Below are 21,555 nucleotides of genomic sequence, written 5' to 3'. Positions count from 1 at the left end.
TAAAGACAGTAAAAATTGCCTACACTGCCCTAAATTCTCTGTTGCCGTTAGCAGCTCAGATACTTAGCCCCCAAAATGATAAACTGCCTTTTGACACGCTCTGTGTGTTCTTTTTCATTGGATGCCAGACTGAGAGAAGAATATTTGACAATGAACAGAGCAGCTGCATTTTTATTTTAAGTATCAATTTTTATAAAGTGCTTTTATGCTGCTAATGCACTACTGTACATCAATGACTTCAGAGGAAGCACTTGAACTCTTTTGTTCTTACACCAAACTATGCATAGTTGTTTTTTTTCTTTCTCTTCCCCCTTTCTCTCCCTTTTTCCATAAAGCTTTTTAATTCTCATCTTTGCTTTTGAACGAAGTTGCTCTCTAGTAGACCCGCTCTCAGAACTTGTAATGTCTGCTGTCCCTTTCTGTTCTTCAAAGCTGGAAGAAATGATTTTGAAAAAGAAAACAGTCATCATACATTTATATATCTGCCTTACCCTTCAAGTAGAGAAACTGAAACAGCAGAAAGAGGGTTTTATCCATAATCATATATATGCAGGATCTTTGGGGTTTGGGTGTTCGCTTTTGCACAGTAAGAGCCATATCGGGAAGGGTATGTATGGCTCTGAGACCTGTTAGATCTTCTCCCAGTAAGCAGAATAAAATAAATTTGTAGCTCTCAGAGAGTGCACTTTTGTAGAAAGGCATTTGATTTTGTTGCATTTTCTCTATACCAGGAGCAAGTTAATGACCCAAAACACCCACTGTGCATGTGTAAGGGCAGAATGACCTTGCCCTAATGGAGGCTAATACGGAGGGCAGGCTGGAGAAGTAAATCTCACTGTAACACAAGCTACCTGGGCTGCTTCCAAGGATGTTTAATGAAGTGATTTCACCCTCATTGCTTGGATCCTCCACATGTCTCTCACTGTTCAAAATCTTCAATGTAGCAGTTGGCATAAAACCATCCTAAAGTGCATATAAAATGCATATTTTCAGATAAAACACATTCAGAAATGCATTGTTCTTGTTGTGTGCCTTCAAGTCATTTCCAGCTTATGGTGATCCTCAGATGAACCTATCATGGGGCTTTCTTGTCAAGATTTGTTCAGTGGAGGTTTGCCATTGCCATCCTTTGAGGCTGAGGTAGTGTAACTTGCCCAAGGTCACCCAGTGGGTTTCCATAGCTGAATGGGGATTCAAACCCTGGTCTCCCATTGTCCTACTCAACACTCAAAATGTTTCACTGAATTGTCTGTCTAAATCTGTTGTTAGTCTTAGGCAGAGTTAGACCGAGTGAATCAGTGAAACTTATATAAATGTTGATTTACAGAGCTGCCACAGGTATAGTGGCATTAATAATTGGATTTAGGCCTTTTGTTAGAAAACGTATATATATTATAACACAGTCAGTCCTCCATATCCACAGATTCTGCATCCATGAATTCAACCATCCATGGTTTGAAAAAAAAATTTTTTTTTTCAAATTAAAAAAAAAAAGCCTTGATTATGCCATTTCATATAAAGGACACCATTTTACTCCACCATTGTATATAATGGGACTTCATGGATTTTGGTACCCACGGGGATGGGGTGGTGGTGGTGGGTGGTGGTGGTGGTGTCTTGGAACTAAACCCCAGTGGATGCTAAGGGCTTACTGTACTATTTAAATATGAATGTGCAGATTTTGTAAAGTAAAATAAATAAAATAATGGAGAAACTGAATGGAACAAATTTAAAACCAGACAAAAAAACCCTAAAAACAGATCTAAAGATCTATCAATCTTTAGTGCATACTTGGGCTCCCAGAGTGTCTTCTTTCTTGCATGGTGCGCAGTTCAGAGACTGCTGTGAAACAATAATATAAATTGGACAATAATTCTTTCCCTCTGACACTTCAAATGTTCGCTGTTTTTAAAAGTATAATGATTAGATTTATTTGTTGAGAAAATAGTGGAAAGAATTTCTGGTTTGGGTTTCAGTATTATCATAAGAATCTGGTGAATGTTCTTCAAAAACCATTTAACATTAATGAGGTCACAATTATTTTCAGCAAAACTCAATCTGTATTTTAAAAATGTAGCATTTTTTAAACAATGAGAAAATGCAACAGGAGCAGTTCAGTTCTTCCCAGTAGCTTCTCTGATAGCCTTTTGGGCTGAAGGGCCAGGTATAAATGTTCTAAATAAATAAATGAATAAATAATATCATTGCTAGAAACTGAGGTTATGATTTAGATCTAGAAAGCCATGCTTGTATTCTGATTCAGTGGTTTTGGGCCAATATATTTTTACTCTCTGTTTCTCATCTTTATAATGGAAAAACAACACAGTGACTTACCCATGAGACTTGGTCTGAGGACAGATGAGAAGAAGGAAATGTTATTCCTATCTCAAAGAAAATGTTAATAATGTTTTATAAGCTACCCTATCCCTGAAGGGTTAGGGTAAGGAACAATACACTTAGAAACAAATATAAAATTGCATTAAAATTTAAGTTCAATTCAAGCAGCTGAGACAAGACAGTTGTGCCTTAAGGGAGAAGGTGGAAATCTTAATAAATGGCATAGATGCCAGCTTCTTAGAACTTATTAAAGGAAAGCTGTTGTTTTATCTGTAATGTATGTGGTTGAAATCTCTGAACCTACCTCACAATAGTTTATATTAACTCAAGCGTTTTCAGGTGTTATTAATACAAGACAGTTTAAAAATAATGTTTATTTATAGAAATCTTCATTTGTAGCCTTGCTTATACATTTTGCCTGTAAAACTTGCCCAGCAAGAATTAAATATACAAGACAATTATTAACAGTGCTTAAAAGCAAGAGAGCAAGAAAGAGGTCTGTTCATCCAAACTAGCTTGGGTGGTGTTTTGTGTAATTTCTTTTTCCCTCTTTTTTTCTTTTCCCCCTTTCAGATAGGAATTGTGGGAAGAACAGGAGCTGGAAAGAGCTCTCTAATAGCTGCTCTTTTCCGGTTGGCTGAGCCCCAAGGAAGAATTTGGATTGATAAGTATTTAACATCAGAACTAGGACTTCACGACTTGAGGAAGAAAATTTCAATCATACCACAGGTATGGTCTGTTTTGCGTATATCAGTACATTTTAGAGGCCGGCACACTTCAGAAACCTTAGGGATGTAATATTTTCTTTATCTTTGTTCTGCACTCTGTTGGGAGCATTCCAGGAATCTTTTATAGCATTGTGATGTTCCTCGTCTTCATTTTTTGCACATGGTAATCCTCTCTTCTCTGAATGTTGACTGAAAGTGAAGTGAAATTATTATAACTGTTTTAAGAGTGTGCTCTTGTCATACCCAAACAGCTTTCTTTTAGTCATTAGTTATCACTGCAGATTGAATTTAGTTTGTAGGCTGAGGTGATGTATTCAGCTGGAAGGACAAAAGATGTCTTAAAAGCATAAGCTATAGAAATGTACAGAAATGCTGTGCACATACATATTACGTTGGCTAAAAACGTAAATGCCACATTACAATTATGCTCCCTCCTCCTTCCCAAATGGAGTTAAGAGTTCAGGAGTTAACCAGGCTCTTTCATTTCATGTGCCAAAGGATGGTATCGTTCACCAAATCACAATTTCCCACCATATTTATTCATATTTGCCAGTAAATTATATTGAAATTAATTTAGTAAATCGGGCTTCAGAGACATTTATTTATTGTTAAGCAAGGATTGTTTTGTTTATGTAGATTTTATAAAATAGTAACAGAGTCAGTACATACTACATATAAAAGTACATGTAGGGTCTTTATTAAATCCATATTTAATAAGAAATATGATATGCAGTTTATAAGAAACATTTTGTATATGAAAGGTGAGCTCAATCATGATAACCATGTTAAAACAGTTGAAGGGTTGCCACATGGAAATTTGAACTACTTTTTTGTGCTGCAGCAGAGGGATGGGACCCAACCAGCAGATTCAAATGATAAAAAATGAGATTTCATTGAAACATTAGGAATAACTTCCTCATGATGAGCTGTTTGACAGTGGAATGAATTATTTTGAAAAGTAATGGACTCTCCCTTGTGGAGATTTTTAAACAAAGGTTGGATGGCCATCGTTTAGGGATACAGTACTTCAGTCGTGGAGTTCATGCATTAAAACAGGATTGGACCAGATTAATTTTGAGAGTACTGTACTTTCTATTTCTCCAATTCTGTGATTGCATGATTAAGTCAGTACAGATGTATACAGCTACACAGACTGTTACTTCCAAAACTAGATACACTATCTAGTCTAGTAAGAAATATTTTCTTTATTTAGGAAATACAGTACTCTGCTTGAATTCTATCAGCACTTCTCAGTATTATGGAACAAAGTGAAGGCTATGCAAATGGAAAATTGGGGACAAGGTTGGAGTGGGAACTCTCAAACTTCATCACTGGCCCAATTGTCAAAGCCATATCTAAATGCCAAAATGGAAACTATGCTCTTGTTTTGTGAGAAGTGTGTTGAGCAGTGCTGGTAATATTCAGTGCACTCTGATCATGCACTTAAATGATGTCCATATATTTAAGTTGCTTTTTTTCTTAAAAGAATACTTGAAAGCAGGGGCTTAATCCTTTCTCAATTATTGCCCTGGTTAAGCAGTGGTTAAATGCCAGTATTGTAAGTTCAATACCAGCCAGGGGCTCAGAGTCGACTCAGCCTTGCATCCTTCCGTAGTAAGCACCCAGCTTGTTGGGGAAAATTAGCTTACACATTGTAAACAACTTAGGGAGTGCTTAAGTTCACTGATAAGCAGTATAGAAATGTAATTGCTATTGCTATTGCTGTTGCTTTTCTCTTGTTTCAAAGTGGTGACCTAAATATAGTTGTGTTACTCTGAACATATTCTTGAATATTTTATTTGACATTTGTGCTAAATGCTAAAAGTGTGTTAAAAAGCATCCTGCAGTATTGTGTTAAATCATGTGAACTTATGTTGAACATTATTTGTCTTTTGAGCTGAATTGTTTTGGAGTTGTGGGTTTCAATCCAATTGTCAGTTCCATCTTCATTATGTCCATAGAGTACACAGGAATTTGGTAGGCCAATATTTGTTCCATTAGTGCAATACGCCTACTCTATGGGGACTAATAATTGAATTTCAGCTTCTGCCTATGGTATCGTCTGTAGAGGTGTCGGTTTCATGTGCCACAGTTGTCATAAATTGATTGCCACAGATTTTTCACTGTTATTCAAATGCTTTACTGAAGACAGAATATTTATTTGGTTGAGCACATAAACGTCACAAAGATTCAAGGCAAGACTGAAGGAGTAACAACTCTCTCTTAAAACAAGGCACTGTGATGACAAGCAAACACAAGCAAAATTAACTAATTTGTTATGTATTAGAGGGCACATTCTCCCTGGGGGAAAAAAAAAAGAAAGGCAGGTTATACCTGCTTCGTATTACTTCATCACTTCATTGCTCATCTTTGCTGCTTTTTATAGCTACTGTGGTTCAAACTGACCCTTGGTGACTTGCATGTTGGATGAACTTTGATGATGTTTGGACTTAATACAGTGGACCCTTGTTATATGCTGGGGTTTGGTTCCAAGATCCCCCGTGTATAACAAAATCCGTGTATGCTGAAGTCCCATTAAATATAATGACATAACAAAATGGTGTCCCTTATAAAAAATGAAAAATAAATAAATAAATAAATAATAAAAATTTTATTTGTACCCCGCCCTTCCAAACGATCAGGGCGGCTAACAAAATGCACCGAAGTGCAGACAATATACAAGATTAAAAACAACCATAATAAAACAACAATCCATAAAAACAATAAAAAGCCCCTTAGCCCGTCCTCACGGCCACGAGAGAGGAGGGAGGCCCACAGGATATTTAGTCGGGGAATGCCTGATTAAATAGGAAGGTTTTAAGACCCTTCCTAAATTGGGCCAGGGTGGAAGATGAGCGGAGCTCCGTGGGCAGCGTATTCCAAAGGGCTGGGGCAGCTGTGGAAAAAGATCTTCTGGCAGTGACAGCCAACCTAGCCCCAGGCACCTTCAGGAGTTGCTGCCCGGATGTTCTGAGGGTGCGAGGCGGAATGTACGGGGAGAGGCGGTCCTTCAGGAATCCTGGGCCCAAGCCATTTAGGGCTTTATAGGTAATAACCAACGCCTTATATTGAGCTCGGAAGCGGATGGGCAGCCAATGGAGATCTTTAAGCACAGGTGTTATGTGGCTGGTCCTGGGAGCACCAGTGACCAGCCGCGCTGCCATATTCTGCACCATTTGCAGCTTCCGAGTTTGGTATAAGGGTTGCCCCATGTAGAGTACATTACAGAAATCCAGTCTCGAAGTTACCAGAGCGTGTACAACAGTTTCAAGGTCCCTCTGGGCCAGGTATGGGCGCAGCTGGCGAATCAGCCGAAGCTGATAACAGGTACTCTTGACCGTCGCATTCACCTGAGCAGTCAGGTGAAGGGACGAGTCAAGAAGCACCCCCAGACTGCGCACGGAGTCCTTCACGGGGAGCGTGACCCCATTCAGGACAGGTGGAACCACCTCCATTCCTGGACCAGGGGAACCTATCACTAGTACCTCCGTTTTCTCTGGATTCAGTTTGAGTCGGTTTTCCCTCATCCAGCCCATTACTGACTCTAGACAGGCCACGAGAGGAGAGACGCCATCCCCAGTCACTGCATCAGTCGGAGACATAGAGAAAATGATTTGGGTGTCATCAGCGTACTGATAACCCCGCGCCCCATGTCTCCGGATGATCTCTCCCAGCGGTTTCATGTAAATGTTAAATAGCATGGGAGACAGAATGGCTCCTTGAGGGACCCCGGTTTTAAGGGCCCGCTCGCTGGAGCACACGTCTCCCAGCTGCACCATCTGGGACCTCCCAGAGAGGTAGGAGCGGAACCACTGGAGCGCAGTGCCCCCGATTCCCACCTCAGCCAGGCGCCCCAGAAGGATACCATGGTCTATGGTATCGAAAGCCGCTGAGATGTCCAAGAGCACCAACAGGGACACGCTTCCCCTGTCAATGCCCAGACGGAGATCATCGACCAAGGCGACCATGGCCGTCTCAACCCCATGACCCGCCCGGAAGCCAGTTTGAAATGGGTCCAGATAATCCGTTTCATCCAAGACCGCCTGAAGCTGGATCGCAACCGCCCTCTCGATCACCTTTCCCAAAAATGGTAGCAGCGAAACAGGCCGATAATTATTATGAACCAGGGGGTCAAGGGAGGGCTTTTTTAGGATCGGTCTTACTATGGCCAATTTAAGATCCGATGGAAATCGCCCATAAATCAAGGTAAATTTATACTTTTTTGGGACATTTTCAAACCGTGTATGCTTGAATCCGTGTATAAAAAATACGTGTATAAGAAGGGCCGACTGTATTCTGTAGTCATATGAAGGTTGTGCTTGGGAAGCAGAGCAGTAATTACTTTTTATGCAGGGGTTCCTTTCACGCCCTCTCTCTCTTTTTACCATTCCATGTTTTTTTTGTTTAAAAAAACTGCCATGGTAAAAAAGTTTAACAGGCAAAATGCTGCTCTAAAAGCCCTCTTTAGTTTATCCGCTACTCCCCCCCCCTTTGAAGAACAGAAAGCACATAATAAGAGGTAGGTATGCTTTTACTAGCAAATAAATACAATTGGATTGCAGCCTAACGCAGCCTCCTCTTTTGTTTCTGAACACTGAAGGCTTCATTAATGCACAGTAGTGCTACTGAGTGAAGTTGGTGACCTCTTTGTGTCTAAAGAGGACTTTACATGGACTTAAATTCTTCTGCCTTTGTATTTGCACAATGTTCTTTTCTCCTCAAAATGGATGGTGATAAGTTCATTCAGTGGCTGCTGGGTTTTGAAAGCCCCTTTCTAGGCTGTTTCAGGTGGAAGTTGCATTGTAAAATACTGATCTCTGTACAGGGAAAAAATACATCTTTAACAGATGGGGATGTTCTTCCAAACTAATTCTACTTTCTGTCCTTTGAGACATTTACGGTTACATGCATTATTGATGAATGAGCTTCCTGTTATGGGTATACAATTAGTCTTAAAAAATAAAAGTGTTTCTAATTTTGTTGTAAGTAATGTTTTAGTCAAATCATTGGTGGGGTTCAAGTATCTGAAAGCTAGCAGGTACAATTACATTGCAGGCAAAAAGAAGCTTGTTCCCTTCCCACTCCCTTCCCAGGAGGTTATAAATGCAAGTAACCACTACATGTATAGACTAAAAGGGCTGATGATGCTAACCATGTGATCAGGAACTATATTAATGAAGGTAGTCTGAGATGAAGGCAACTGCACAGTATGTTTCGTCATCCTAGTGTTCACAGGCTTTCCCTCCTGATCTCTCATAAGTAAATTCTCCTCTTTCCATTACTGCATTGACCATGGGTATGTGTCAGTATTAATGTTAAATGTGTCCTGAACCCAGTGCATGCAGGGGGGTTTTAAGACATGGTTAAAGATAATCATGATTAGGTTATATCCTTTATTGCAATGCTACATCATGGTTAATGCTAAAAGGGGAAGGGAGGGGGAAAGCAGAACAGGGGTCTGTAATATGCTCCTGTTCTCCTAATTATGGTCAAAAACCACAGTATGTTGATGCCACCTCACTCTTCATATCCACCATGTCTTTCTTATTTGAAAAACAAACAAAAAGAAACATCACTTTGGTTAAGAGACCAAAGAAATGGAATGCCAGCATAGTACCTTTGTGGGTGTAGGTGTTCACTGGAACAAAAGCCCCTATCTCTCCTTTTCATTTAAGGAAGCTGTTTGGGTACTAAAACTGCTGTCTGATGTCAGTAATGGACTGGATGAGAGTGAACAAACTGAAGCTTAATCAAGACAAGTCAGAGATGCTCCTAGTCAGTATGAAGGCAGATCAAGAAATAGGAATTCAGTCTGTCCTAGATGGGATTACATTCACCTTAAAATATCAGCCTTGGTAGCCTGGGTGATTCAACCCTGAGCTTGGATGCCCAGGTTTCTGTGGTAGTCAGGAGGGTCTTGGTGCACCAGCTGCCCTCAGTCTAGGATAAGTCAAATGGCGATTACGTCCTGTGTGCATAACTGTAACACACTGTATGTGAAGCTTCCTTTGGAAACTGTTTGGAAATTCCAGTGGGTAAAATTTCTACCGCCAGTGTGCTGATTGGGGGAATGGGCTGCCAGCAGCACTGCATAGCGATACAGAGCCTTAGCCAGGGGAAGTGAAAGTAAAGCAGATTGCAAGGAATCAGTCTGAGAGCATCCGAGAAAACAACCGAGTTCAGAATTCCAGAAGTCCAAACGTTCCGAGAGTCAAGCCGAAGTCAGGATACTGAGAAACACGTTGGTCAAACAGTCCAGGTCCAAACAGCCAGAGATAAACAAAGTCCGGTCCAAGGTCAAGGTAACAAAGAATCCAGATACTAGGAGCTAGGGCTACAGCAATCACGAAGAGAATCATGCAATAAACTCTAGCAACCAGCAAGAGTCTCTCTCCCACTTAAGTAAGGGAAACTCTCCCTCGTGCCACTGAGGCTGGTTGGCTATTTGCCTCTCCGGCAATTCTCTGTGATCTGCGCCTGCAAGCACCCTCAGCTCTTCTTCTGAAAGAAGGCACCTGCATGCAAGCTTCGTCCCCAGAGTCCCACTAGGCGTGGTACCATAGAAGGTCTCTCTTCGGCACTAGGACCTGGTTGAACCCTCCTCTGGGGTTGGAGGATCACAGCTGGGACCTGGCCAGCCAAGATCAGCTCTCGGAGATGAGGAGGAGGAGGCCCCTCCAGAGCAAGGGCTGATCTTGGCGTGGCCATGACAATTGGGACCTATGCAGGGAAGAGTAATTCATGTTGAAATTGCTTCACTGGTTACCAGTTCATTTCTGGGCACAGTTCAAAGTACTGCTTATGCTCTATAAAGCCCTATGTAGCTTAGGTTCAAACTAGCTGAGAGGGCTTTTCTCAGTCCTACCACCATGACAGGTCTTTTGGGAGGGGCAAAGGAGATGCCTCTCAATGTTCTCACAGGTTGTGAAACACCCCTCCATGGGGGGTGGGGTGTATTTTATCCTTATTGTTATGTTTCTAAATGATTTACACCTTTAACCTGAATCGTTCTTTAAATATGATAATTGTTTATGTGTTTTTTGACGTTTTTGTCATCACTTTGTTTTAACTTTATCTTGTTTTAGCCTCATGTAACCCACATTGGGTTCCCCTGTTGAGGGAAAGGCAGGATATAAATAAAATACCATAGATAAAGTAAGGTAAAATGAATGAAATACATGAATATGCCAGTTATTTGTCTCCATTATATAATCACAGTGTTATAATGAAATGCTGGATAGATGCCTGGTTTAGGAATAAAAAATTCAGTCGAGGCAGAGTTGATATTGATGGCTTGTTTTCATTGACCCAGAAGTGATGTTCAGCCTGATAGTGATATGGCTACATGCTTCTTGTAGGATCCAGTTCACAGTTCATGTGTCCTGTTAGATCTGATTCTTCATCTGTGTCAAAAAAGGCTGCCAGCTGCATTCCATCTAGAGAGAAACACCTTGCCATAATTTATCTGTTGTGTAAACATCTAGAATTGATAGTTGATTAGACAGATTACCATGAGTGCATTTAATGTGCCTACTTGAACAATTTTCAGAAACTTCAGTTGCTTCAGAAAGCACAGAGGGCTTTTTTGCTTCTTGTTCTTGGAATTTGTCTTCTCGAGTCAGTGATGCCATTTTGTTTTGGAGCACTTAGATAAGACCACACACAGATTTGCTGTCCATAATGAAAGGAGTCTTTGGCCCATGATTGCATGCATGACTCTTGTCCCAGAATGAATCTTTAATAAAGAAATCTAGCCTGTCAGTTTCAGTTATTCTAGAAATTCAAGTAAAATAATAAATAAATGTGGCAGGTTCAGCCTTCTGCCTCTCATTTACTTAGGGTTGCCATAACTGAGGACCTCCAAAACCGGGACAAATGTAGGACAAGCTTAAAATGTAGGACTTTTTTTTTAAAGGTCCTACGTTAAAACCTTGTCCTCCTCCTCCTTCCCGGCTTGGGGGAAGCCCGGCCTGCTCCCAGGCGGAAGGAGCGCGGGGCCGCCTGTCTTGCAAGCATTGCCGCGGTGGGAAGCAGCCTCCTCCCGGCCCCCACTCCCTTTCCCAGCCGCTGTGGAGGCTTGGGCCTCCATAGAGGCCGGAAGGAGGGAGGAGAGCGCCCGCGATCGCGGGAGGCCCCCACTCCCTTTCCCGGCCTCTGTGGAGGCTTGGGCCTCCATAGAGGCCAGAGGAGGGAGGAGAGCGCCCACGATTGCCACTCGTGGGCGCCCCCACTCCCTTTCCCGGCCTCTGTGGAGCTTGGGCCTCCATAGAGCCAGGAAGGAGGGAGAAAGTGCCCGCGATCGGCGCGATCGCTGCGATCGCGGGCGGCCCCACTCCCTTTCCCGGCCTCTGTGGAGGCTGGGGCCTCCATAGAGCCAGGAAGGAGGGAGAAAGCGCCCGCGATCGGCGCGATCGCGGGCGGCTCCCACTCCTTTCCCAGCCTCTGTGGAGGCTTGGGCCTCCATAGAGGCCGGGAAGAGGGAGGAGAGCGCCCGCGATCGTGGGCAGCCCCCACTCCCTTTCCCGGCCTCTGTGGAGGCCCAAGCCTCCACAGAGGCGGGAAGGAGGGAGCGAGCCAGGCTGCCTCCCTCGCGGCAGAGGAGGCCAAGCAGGGAACGGAGCGGCGGCTCCTTCCCGCCTGGTGTCGCTCGCGCGGGTGTGTGTGGTCCCAGGGTGGGGCAAACCGGGGAGGGACCGTGCGGACCTGCCCCAAACCGGGAAGTCCCGCCCCTGCGGGATATGGCAACCCTACTTTACTCCTTTGTAATTATTAATTTCAGACACAATAAAGGCACATAGCAGATACTTTCCAATACTGAAAGATGAAAACTGGATACAGTGTGACCTAGCAACATCAGAGGGTGGTGCAAGATGGCAAAAGTTATTAATGAGTGAGAACACACCAGCTAGGAGAGGCTGTAGCCTACAGGAAGAGCAAGATCTGCCTCCTCCAGTCCAGCCCACCTTGCTCAGTTATTCAGTTGATTCTACTTTTTTACTTTGAATTGAGTCTGAAGCATTAAACGGAAACTTAGACAAAGAGGGAAGTGCAAGCTCTGCAAGTTCCAGGAAATGAGATTCCACCTCAACATTAGAGAATTCTGACAGTAAGGCTGTTTGACAGTGGACAAACATCCCTTGGAGTGTAGTGGAGTCTCCTTCCTTGGAGGTCTTTAAACAGAGGCTAGATGGCCATCTGTTGGGGATGCTTGGATTTAGATTTCCTGATGGAAGGGGGTTGTACTGGATGGCCCTTACGATCTCTTCCAACTCGCGATTCTTGATTCTATGAAGTGGAAAGTGGGGATGAAAGGGAAATATTAAAAGCAGATGAAAAAATGAGATGACAGAAAATTAATTGAGACTGTCTTTGCCAAACTGGGTGGAAATCATATTTATCTTATGGTAGAAGCAGGTCTTCCATACCTCCACTTTATTTTGTGCTTATGGATATAATCATAGTTTACCTTAAGTATCAAATCAAGTATGGGAATCATGCAGCTCCCCAAGATGTTGTTGAACTGAAGTCGGGAGCACCCTAGCCAGCAGTTAATGATGAGGACTGCTGGGAGCTGCAATCAAATAACATAGGAGGGGCATAGGATTCCCTCTCCTGCCATAAATGCCTGGGACACAGGACATGCTTGTTTAAAAAAGAACACAACATTATTCTCATATTGGTACACATTGTGAAACAAGTCAATTCTTGTTGGCCTTTACAGCACGGTAATAGAATGACAAAGTATATCCTGTCATTCAATGAGTCAATGTTTATGTGCAGGTCCTGGCTAACAGAGCTTGGATCTCAGACCCTGTGTCAAGGAGCTGCTTTATAATCACCATTGTTAAAGAGTATCAAGGAGTAGGGCTAGTGAAGAAGGTGGGTACCCAACCCTCAGAACCTCCGGTTTTGCATAGCATGGAAGATGAAATAGTAAACAAAATGTCTCTCAGCAGAACAGATCCTCCATGTAGTATTCTCTTTTCAAGTGACTTGGTAAGTTTCCCTAACAAAATCCTGAACGCCATTGTTCTTTAACCCATGTGCCTCAATTCCACCTCAGCTTCAAATTAAGATGGGTGATCAGATACTTCTAGTACACTTGGTTCCAATTTCTACTTCTTGATTAATACTGACCCCCATGACAACCAAACCAAACTGATAAACTTTGAATGGTGCAATGCATGTAAAACGTGTTTTGAAAATCTAACTCAAATTGGTGTCAAATCATGGTTTGGATACAAGGTTGCAACTTGCCAATTCCATTATCACAGCAAACATGGTTAGTGAAGGCCAGATAGTAATGCATAACACTACAGTGTTAGACAACAGAGATGGCTTGTGGCTTGAGCACAGGTTGGTTCCTCATCCAGCCATTTAATGGTGAGGTGCCCCCTGCTTAGCACATGGCCACCCAAAGATGGAGAGATGAATATAAAAGTCTGTGGAGGTGCTCCCACATAACAAACCATGTTTTGTTTGCTAATGTCTTAATTGAATCTTAGCCTTCACCTATGATCTGTACTTACAGATCTACTAAGATAACCATCTGCAGTAGAAAGTATGCTGCTTAAACTTCTAATTGGTTATTTGGATATCATTATATGAAACGTGAATTACTCTCCATCAGTCTTTTGATGCAGTATTGTCTCTTTTCCTGACGGTAATTTACAATTATTTACAGGTTTGGCATATTAACTTCCTCTCATGAAACAGGCAATTTTAATATAATAATCTGTGTCGGAAATGGTAATTAAAATTATCCTTATCTGCTGCTGCAGTACATGTGTGCTGTTATAATTTTATAACAGTTATGAAGATTTTATGAATTCAAATTTCCTGTTTTGCCAACCTATAAAAATAGATTGAAATGGAAAATCATCTCAACAATAATTTCAACTTGCATCCAGTAGTGTATTATAATAAATATTGTTTAAAAAATTATGGCCTTTTGGGAAGGAAAGAAAATCCAATCTTTTTTAATGCTTTACTAAGGCTTCTTTTGATCAACAGGTTTTGTAATTACAATTACACTAGTGGTTGTCTTTTTTTGAAAACATGAAAAATCTACTTCATAGATTTTTTTCTTTGAAAAGAAAATAACAAATGAGTATTATATTGTACATGTATTCTGTCTGTGCTGATTTTAAGTGCCTTTATAACTTGGCAGAAGTGGTTTGGAAATATCTTATCCGAAAAGCTTTGGATGTGCATTGTAACTTGGCTTAGTACACCAGCCCATTAAAATCAATATAGCTACATGGGTTGTAATCTTGTTGGTAGTTAATCTCTATACTGTACTCTTTCTCTGCTTTAATAAACATGCAGCTTGAATTATTGTAAAGATGGAAATGATCAGGCGTGTGAGTCAGTTGAACATTTGTTAGCTGTTTTGGACTATTATTCTAAAATTCTGCACTGGGAAGCTGATCAGGAGAAGCCAACATTCTTCTTTTCACAACTAGCACACCCGACTAAAGGCCAGAATACATGTTGCAGCAGTTAATTTGGTCATATGTGTTGAACCTCTCACTCTTAAATAGCAGTCCCCATCCGTGGGCACCATAGGTCGGCTTTTAAACTCTCTATTCCCCTGTTGTTTTCTTCACAAAAATCTGACTCACTTTCTGATTGTTTCAGGAAGGAAGATGCTTTTGGCACTAGAGAGGTGGGGGAACTATCTTTGCCTTGTGTTGTAAATCAGAAACTTCAGAAAGGCCAATATCTAACTTCATGTCAATCATATCATAGTACCAGTATCCCAGGATGGGATAGCCATATTAGTCTGCTGCAACAAAACCAACAAAGAGTCCTAGTGTGCCTCAAAGTCTTAACATGTTTATTTGGCATAAACGTTTGTGGACTGTAGCCCACTTGATCAGAGAGATAGAGGAGTGTTGTGTCAACTGGCTTGAGTGGGCAGGGTCAGGGTGAATTGCAACGCAGAAAAAAAAGACAAATGATTGCCTTATCAGTGTTTATCTTATAATGTCCACACACAACATTTTCTAGAAGGAAAGCTGTGCCGAGAAGGGAATTTTTTTCCAGAGTCTGAACAACATGGGAGTTTTTAAGTTTTTAATGCCTTGTTTTTGTGCCATTAGCCTCTCCTATCGACTGTTTTTTAACATTAAAGATGTATATGTGTGTGTGTGTGTAAGGGTAATGGTGTGTTTAACCCTTTTGCACTAGAATGGGAGATTTTAGTACACCTGTGTCACATTTTGTTGTAAAATTCACACAGAACCAGAACTACACTGTAAGAATTTTATGACATGGCTACCTGCACAATTGTAAAGTGACTGCAGATTTTAAGGAAGGCAGCTTTGGGAAGGGAAGATTTGTAAATTTTAACATGTGGAGAGGGGCTGCTTATGTCTTGTCTGTTCATAGCTGTTTCTCTCAAAGAATGCTAGATGTTTATTTGAAAGGGAACACTTCTTCAATACAATGCTTGTTTATTGTATGCCTGCATTAACATGTTGGGTTACAGGATAGATTTGAACCTCAATTATTTTTTAATATCGTCATCTTTGCAAACTAATGCTATATAGTTTTTGTGTGTCTAGTCCTTGCACCTATGTAGATTCATCTGAGCCCTCAAGGGGGTTTTTTTGGTGTTTTTTTAAAGATGATTTTAACTTTGTAATGCAATGTATTATTTTTACAATGTATTTGATGTTTATATTTTATGCTTTATATGGATTACTTTTTATAGTGGCATATGCTATACAAATAAACTTATCTAATATATGCATTAACATGCCCCTTATGATGTCTTGAGAAAACAACCATTATGGTTAAATAACATGGACATTTGTTGAACATACATTTCTTTCCTAAGTTTCTTTTTCAGCACCAAGGAAACATCTTTATCTAAGGCTGTATCCGCACTGCTGAAATAATCCGAGTTGACACCACTTTAATTGCTATGGCCCAAAGCTAGGAAATTATGAATTACAGTTTTATGAGACATTTAGCCTTCCCCGTCAGAAAGCTCTGGTGCTATGACAAACTACAGTTCCCCGAATTCCATAGCATTGAGCCATGGCAGTTAAAGTAGTGTCAAACCAGATTATTTAGGCAGTGCAGATGTAGCCTAAGTGAGTTTATATTTTCTATCTAGTCTAATCTATAAAGTCTAATCAGACATTAGTATCTTGAATGGCAAATTCCTTGTGTTTTAGGAGCCAGTTCTCTTTACTGGGACCATGAGGCGAAACCTGGATCCTTTTAGTGAATACACAGATGAGGAGTTATGGAATTCTTTGCAAGAGGTAATTATTTTTTTATAAACACAGTGCTTCTTTTTCCTTTCCCCTCCAGTTATATCCATGGTGGACAACTGCAAAGGATTCCAGGGTCAATTTCTATTATCTCTGGGTGAACCACACAGTTCCAGGTCAAAAAGTCACTGTCAAAACCTCCAGGTCATTGAAACTGTATTCTTTTTGTTTTGCTTAAGCCAGGGCAGTGGCTTCTTGTTTTGGAAGACACTGATGCATTCTGGTAGCATTTGGTGATGCTAGTTTCTTGATCCCACTTCCTCAGTTTTGTATGGGAGGGGCCACACAGATGATTTGAATTCTTACCCCTGTTCCCAGTGTCTATACATGTTAAATTAGATTAACCTTTGTCATGCCCAGTCCCAAGCATATCCTGCCATCTTTTATAGATAAGACTGAAGTCAGTAGCATATTTCAAAATTAAATATAAAAGGTGAATATTGTGTTGTTGTTGTTGTTGTTGTTGTTTTAAAGCAATCTCCTTACATTTGGGTATGTTGGTATATCTGTAGGTCCAGTTAAAAGAGGCTATAGAAGAACTGCCTAACAAACTGGAAACTCAGCTTGCAGAATCTGGATCTAACTTTAGTGTTGGTCAACGGCAGCTGGTATGCCTGGCCAGAGCTATTCTGAAGAAGAATAAAGTACTGATTATTGATGAAGCAACAGCTAATGTGGACCCAAGGTAAACACAAGATTTAGGTAACTAACCCACATAGTCTTACTATACATTTCATCAACTTACCCTCAACCCAGAAGGTCATTTACGGAAGGTTTTTTGTAAGCATAATTTAGTAAATGACTGGGTTTTTCCTGTCACTAAACTGTGTTTTAACCTTGGGCTCATCCATTCCACCTTCTCTGACTTCTCCAGCTTGACCCAGGGAAACAATGTTCACTTCTGTTTCTACAAATTGTGGTTTATTATGCAAACCTGGGCAAATTGTGCTTCATTTCAACTTTAGATTTAGAAAAAAAAAATTTGAAAAGTTTTAAAGTTGGCTTGTTTTCCTGAATTAGAGTTAAGACAAAATATAAATTGTGTAGGTTTTCACATACTGTATTCATAAAATCATTGTTACTTAAACATAGAAGTGAAAGCTTCCAAGCTTCTTGTTTTGGCCATATGAGAGAGGAAGGAGAACTACATCTGAGGTTAATTCCTGTAGTGCTAAACCATAGATAAACCTACTGGTATATCTGACTAAAGTCAGTGAATGAACATAAATGTTTCTGTAAGTTATAATATTCTCTTTTTAAAAATAAAAATATAGTTAAAGACCTAGAGTTATCCAGTGAATTAGAATCCCATTTGTAAACATGTTAGGATCTTGCCTGAAATCAGGTTATTTCGATGGAAAAGGATTGGTCTGTTTAGAGGGATTACAGTTGTCAAACCCCAGCCATGTTGATGTAAACTGGTGTGTGTGTGTGTGTGTGTGTGTGTGTGTGTGTGTGTGTGTGTGTGTAAGTAAGAGAAATAAAGGCAAATATAATAGGCTGATTTTCACTTGGTATCATATTAAAGTAGAAGCTTCTCTTACATCCAGACTAACATTCTCATTCTCTTATTTTTTTTCAAATATATGTGTGGCTGTGTAAGCAAGATTTAAGAGGAAAAGCTATTACAGAAAAATGTCATTTCTTTAATAATGATCATTGGCAAACACTTTGCTTAGAGCAAGAAGTGGTGTCTGTGGCTTTTATCAGGCTAATGGAAATATAATGTTGTTTCTAGTATAACATAGTTTGAGTATTTTCTAAAATAAAAATATACCTTTAAACAATTTTGCTTAATATATACTACAGTAACATAGGTGTTTGTTTACTATCATGTAGGGCATGATAATGCAAATCATCAAAGATTCTAAGGCAGTAACATACATTTCTTCACCCTTGAGATTTTAACCATTCCCCATTTAGCATCAGTTGTGCAGCCATAACAATGTTTGTAAATAAATGTTAGAACAAGTTGGTTGTGAATTAACCACAGGGAGTGCTCTTTGTGAAATAATGATAAATAAAAATTGTTATTTTAAAAAAAGTTTTAAGAACATAAAAAAAAGACCTGCTGCTCCTGATCCAAGGTTTATCTAGATTATTATTCTCTTCCCACTTTGACCACTCAGGTGATTCTGGGAAACCCACAAGTAATCCATAAGTGAAATAGCATAAATTCCCTTGTGTTCCCTGTAACTGGCATCTCTAGGTGAAACAGCTACCATTATATTGCATCTTTTATCCTTAGCATGACACATGTGATAACTGCTCACTTTCACCAACTCAGATCTACTGCATAAGGCTTCACCACTTGACAAGGCTGGGTGGTGACACAGTTGTTAGCCAGCTCTTCGGTTTTTTTGAGGGGGGTGGGCCAAAAGGACTGGGGCTGGCTAGACTTGAACTTTGACAAGTTACGTTTGGAGACCACATTTTACAGAATTCCCAAGCTAGCATGGCCACTGGTTACACTTGGTCAGGGATTTGGGAATTGTAATGACCAAAAATGTTACGTTTGCCGAGCTTTGGACAAAACCTTCTGTCTAGCAAAACAGGAGAGAATCAGACAGATAGGGTCATTTTAGACACAACTTTGTCCAGTCCAAACAGCCCTTAAACACTGGATTTCATCATACTGGAGAAAATTGGGGGATTCAATAGGCTTTATCCAGGGAAAGTCGCGTGATTAAGTATAACATTATCACATACATCATGATTAAAGAGTGCTTATCCCAGGAATAATGGGGGAATAACCAGCAACAAATCATTCACGGGATTTCCCTGTGAATGGCTTGTTGCTGGTTATTCCCGGGATAAGCCCTCTCTAATCGCAACATCATGTGATAATCTTATCTGTGATTGCATGACTTTCCTTGGATAATGCTTTTTGAATCCCCTGATTCCCTCCATGTGATAAAGCCCACTGTTTTTTCTGCTTCCCCAGCCCACTCAAGCCTATGAAAGGAAGGGAAGCGCAAAGCAGGGAATCTTCTGGAGGCAACAAATGTGTATGTTTCCTCTCCCTTACAGAATAGGATTGGTTGGCACTTGCTTCTAGAATTACAAGGCAACTGGTATCCTGAAATGTGGGGAATGAGTGCATTAAATAAACAAATAAATGCATGTGTGCTTGTTCAGCCTAATAATCTAGAATACACTCTTTCCTGGCAAGGTAATCAGGCAAGTGTGTTTTTAAACCTTTCTGAACCCATGTTCATAAATAATGCACTTACTTCACACAGATACTTCACACAGATCAGCATGGTTTGTAACCAATAAATGCACGACGAGCAGGAATAAGCATTGATTCCACAGTCTTATGTGAAAATCAGTAATGTTTAATGAATTGAAGCATTTCATGACTTTGCATATGAAATTATGCTTGCATTCCCAGTAAAATGCATATTAAACAACAAACCTTCAATGTGTCTGTTTTCATTCACAAACTCTATATTCCATTCCAGTTCTCTGACAGAGAAAATCTTTGCTTTGTAAGATTCATCCATGCTTTGCTGTACTGTAACATATTTTTTTTTTTAAAAAACTGATTTTCCCTCTCCATCTTCTGAAAGACAAGGATGTACCCTACTGCCATTGTCTATAAAAAATGAATTCTGTGTTGGGGACAATAGAAAGGAGAACTTCCTGCAACTGGATTTGTTTCCTTTTACATCTGTGTCTGATGTTTATTTCAGAACGGACGAACTGATTCAAAAGACCATCCGTGAAAAATTTGCCCAGTGTACTGTATTGACTATTGCACACAGACTGAACACTATCATCGACAGTGACCGGATTATGGTAAGCAACATGTTAAAAGCCAGAAAATAAAGGGGGGAAAACTTGTGCTTTTCAGTTTAATTTGGAAAAAGAGAGGGTTTAGTGTTGTGGAGTGGAAAGGTCTCAGAAAGTAGTCATAAAGAAATGACCCTGTTAGATTGGGAGTGTCAGAGATATATTTTTTTCTCATTGGCTGAGAACAGATCTCTGTTTAGCTGCTCACCTACTTGCAATGCAGGTCTAAACTCGGGGCAAGGCGGAGTGTATGCCCAGCCCCAAACATGTGCAAGTACCTGGCAGCTTGCCAGACTAAGTATAAAGGTATGTCTAGAGTGCTGCCATTATTCTGAAATGCAATTCCAGTGCTCTCTGATCAAAAACTTGGTTTTACCAGGGCTTTTAAGCCATGGGAACTGTATAACCATGTTAACAATATGATTCTAGAGCCCCATGTACCCAACACCCAGTTCATCCTCATGTGAATGCATTTCCTGTTAAATAAATGATAAGCAGACAAGCAAACGAACAGCAGGTTCAGTCATTTGTCTTGCCCTGCATACAATGGTTCAGGTCAGGCCTTGCGTCTAGTGCTCTTTTTTAAAGATAAGGGCAGTAATGATACTAATGAAAATGTACTGTATGTCTGTGCTTTCATCAAAGCATCCATTTAAACATTAATTAATGTACATTTACTGTTGAATTAATCACCTGCCTCTCTGTCTGCCTCAAAACACAATTGGTATCAAAAAATTAGCAAAACCTCCCTGGAACTGAAGGAGAATGGTTTGTGTCATCAGATTCTATTCAGATACTACTATACAGGAGTAAATTTGTGTTGCAAAACTTCCCCCTCCAAGCTTGACCCTGAAAAGTAAATAGTCTGACACTACCATGACCACCACACACACACAAGTCAAATGATATTTCTGCACATAGAACCGATTTGGTTCCAGTATCTTGTTCGTAGTGGCCTCCAGTTTTAGGATGTTTTTATATGGCTCTGAAAGAATTTCAGTCCTTGGCACTTACAGTTTGAAAGGATCTCAAGCAGCACCATGAAGAAAGAGTCCTGCCTGAAACTCCAGAGAACAGTGTTTAAAAAATCATGGCTAGATGGACCAATGGCCTCACTTGATGCAAGGCAGCTAGCTCCTTATGTTCCCATAGCACACCTCCCCATCTTGGCTTCTGCTTAATGACAGCTAATGGTCACTTTGTCTGTTTTGAGTCAGTTCCGACAAAATAAAAAGGAAGTAAATAAGACATATCCTTTCTTCTTTGTTTGTTCTCTGATTACTGCTCCATGCTTTCTCTTTGTACTTCAGGAACTAGTGTGCCATTTCTAATTCTTAATTATGACCTTTCACCAAATGGTTTCCAGCCCAACCTTTTAAGAACACTCCCTCTGCCATTAGCCCTATTAA

At 40.5% G+C, this 21,555-nt stretch overlaps 1 protein-coding gene across 1 annotated transcript in view; it reads left to right on the top strand.

Moving 5' to 3' along the window:
- The window catches only part of ABCC4 (ATP binding cassette subfamily C member 4), a 191,347-nt gene that overhangs the window by 137,815 nt on the left and 31,977 nt on the right, over window positions 1-21,555 (top strand). Inside the window, exons 26-29 of the mRNA XM_042460587.1 lie at window positions 2,911-3,066; window positions 16,253-16,342; window positions 16,864-17,036; window positions 20,047-20,152. Coding sequence (XP_042316521.1) covers window positions 2,911-3,066; window positions 16,253-16,342; window positions 16,864-17,036; window positions 20,047-20,152 — 525 coding nt within the window. The remainder of the gene's footprint in view (window positions 1-2,910; window positions 3,067-16,252; window positions 16,343-16,863; window positions 17,037-20,046; window positions 20,153-21,555) is intronic.

This window comes from Sceloporus undulatus, chromosome 3 (genome assembly GCF_019175285.1).
Source record: "Sceloporus undulatus isolate JIND9_A2432 ecotype Alabama chromosome 3, SceUnd_v1.1, whole genome shotgun sequence".
In the NCBI taxonomy this organism is placed as follows: domain Eukaryota; kingdom Metazoa; phylum Chordata; class Lepidosauria; order Squamata; family Phrynosomatidae; genus Sceloporus; species Sceloporus undulatus.
This window is presented reverse-complemented; position numbering and strand designations above follow the sequence as displayed.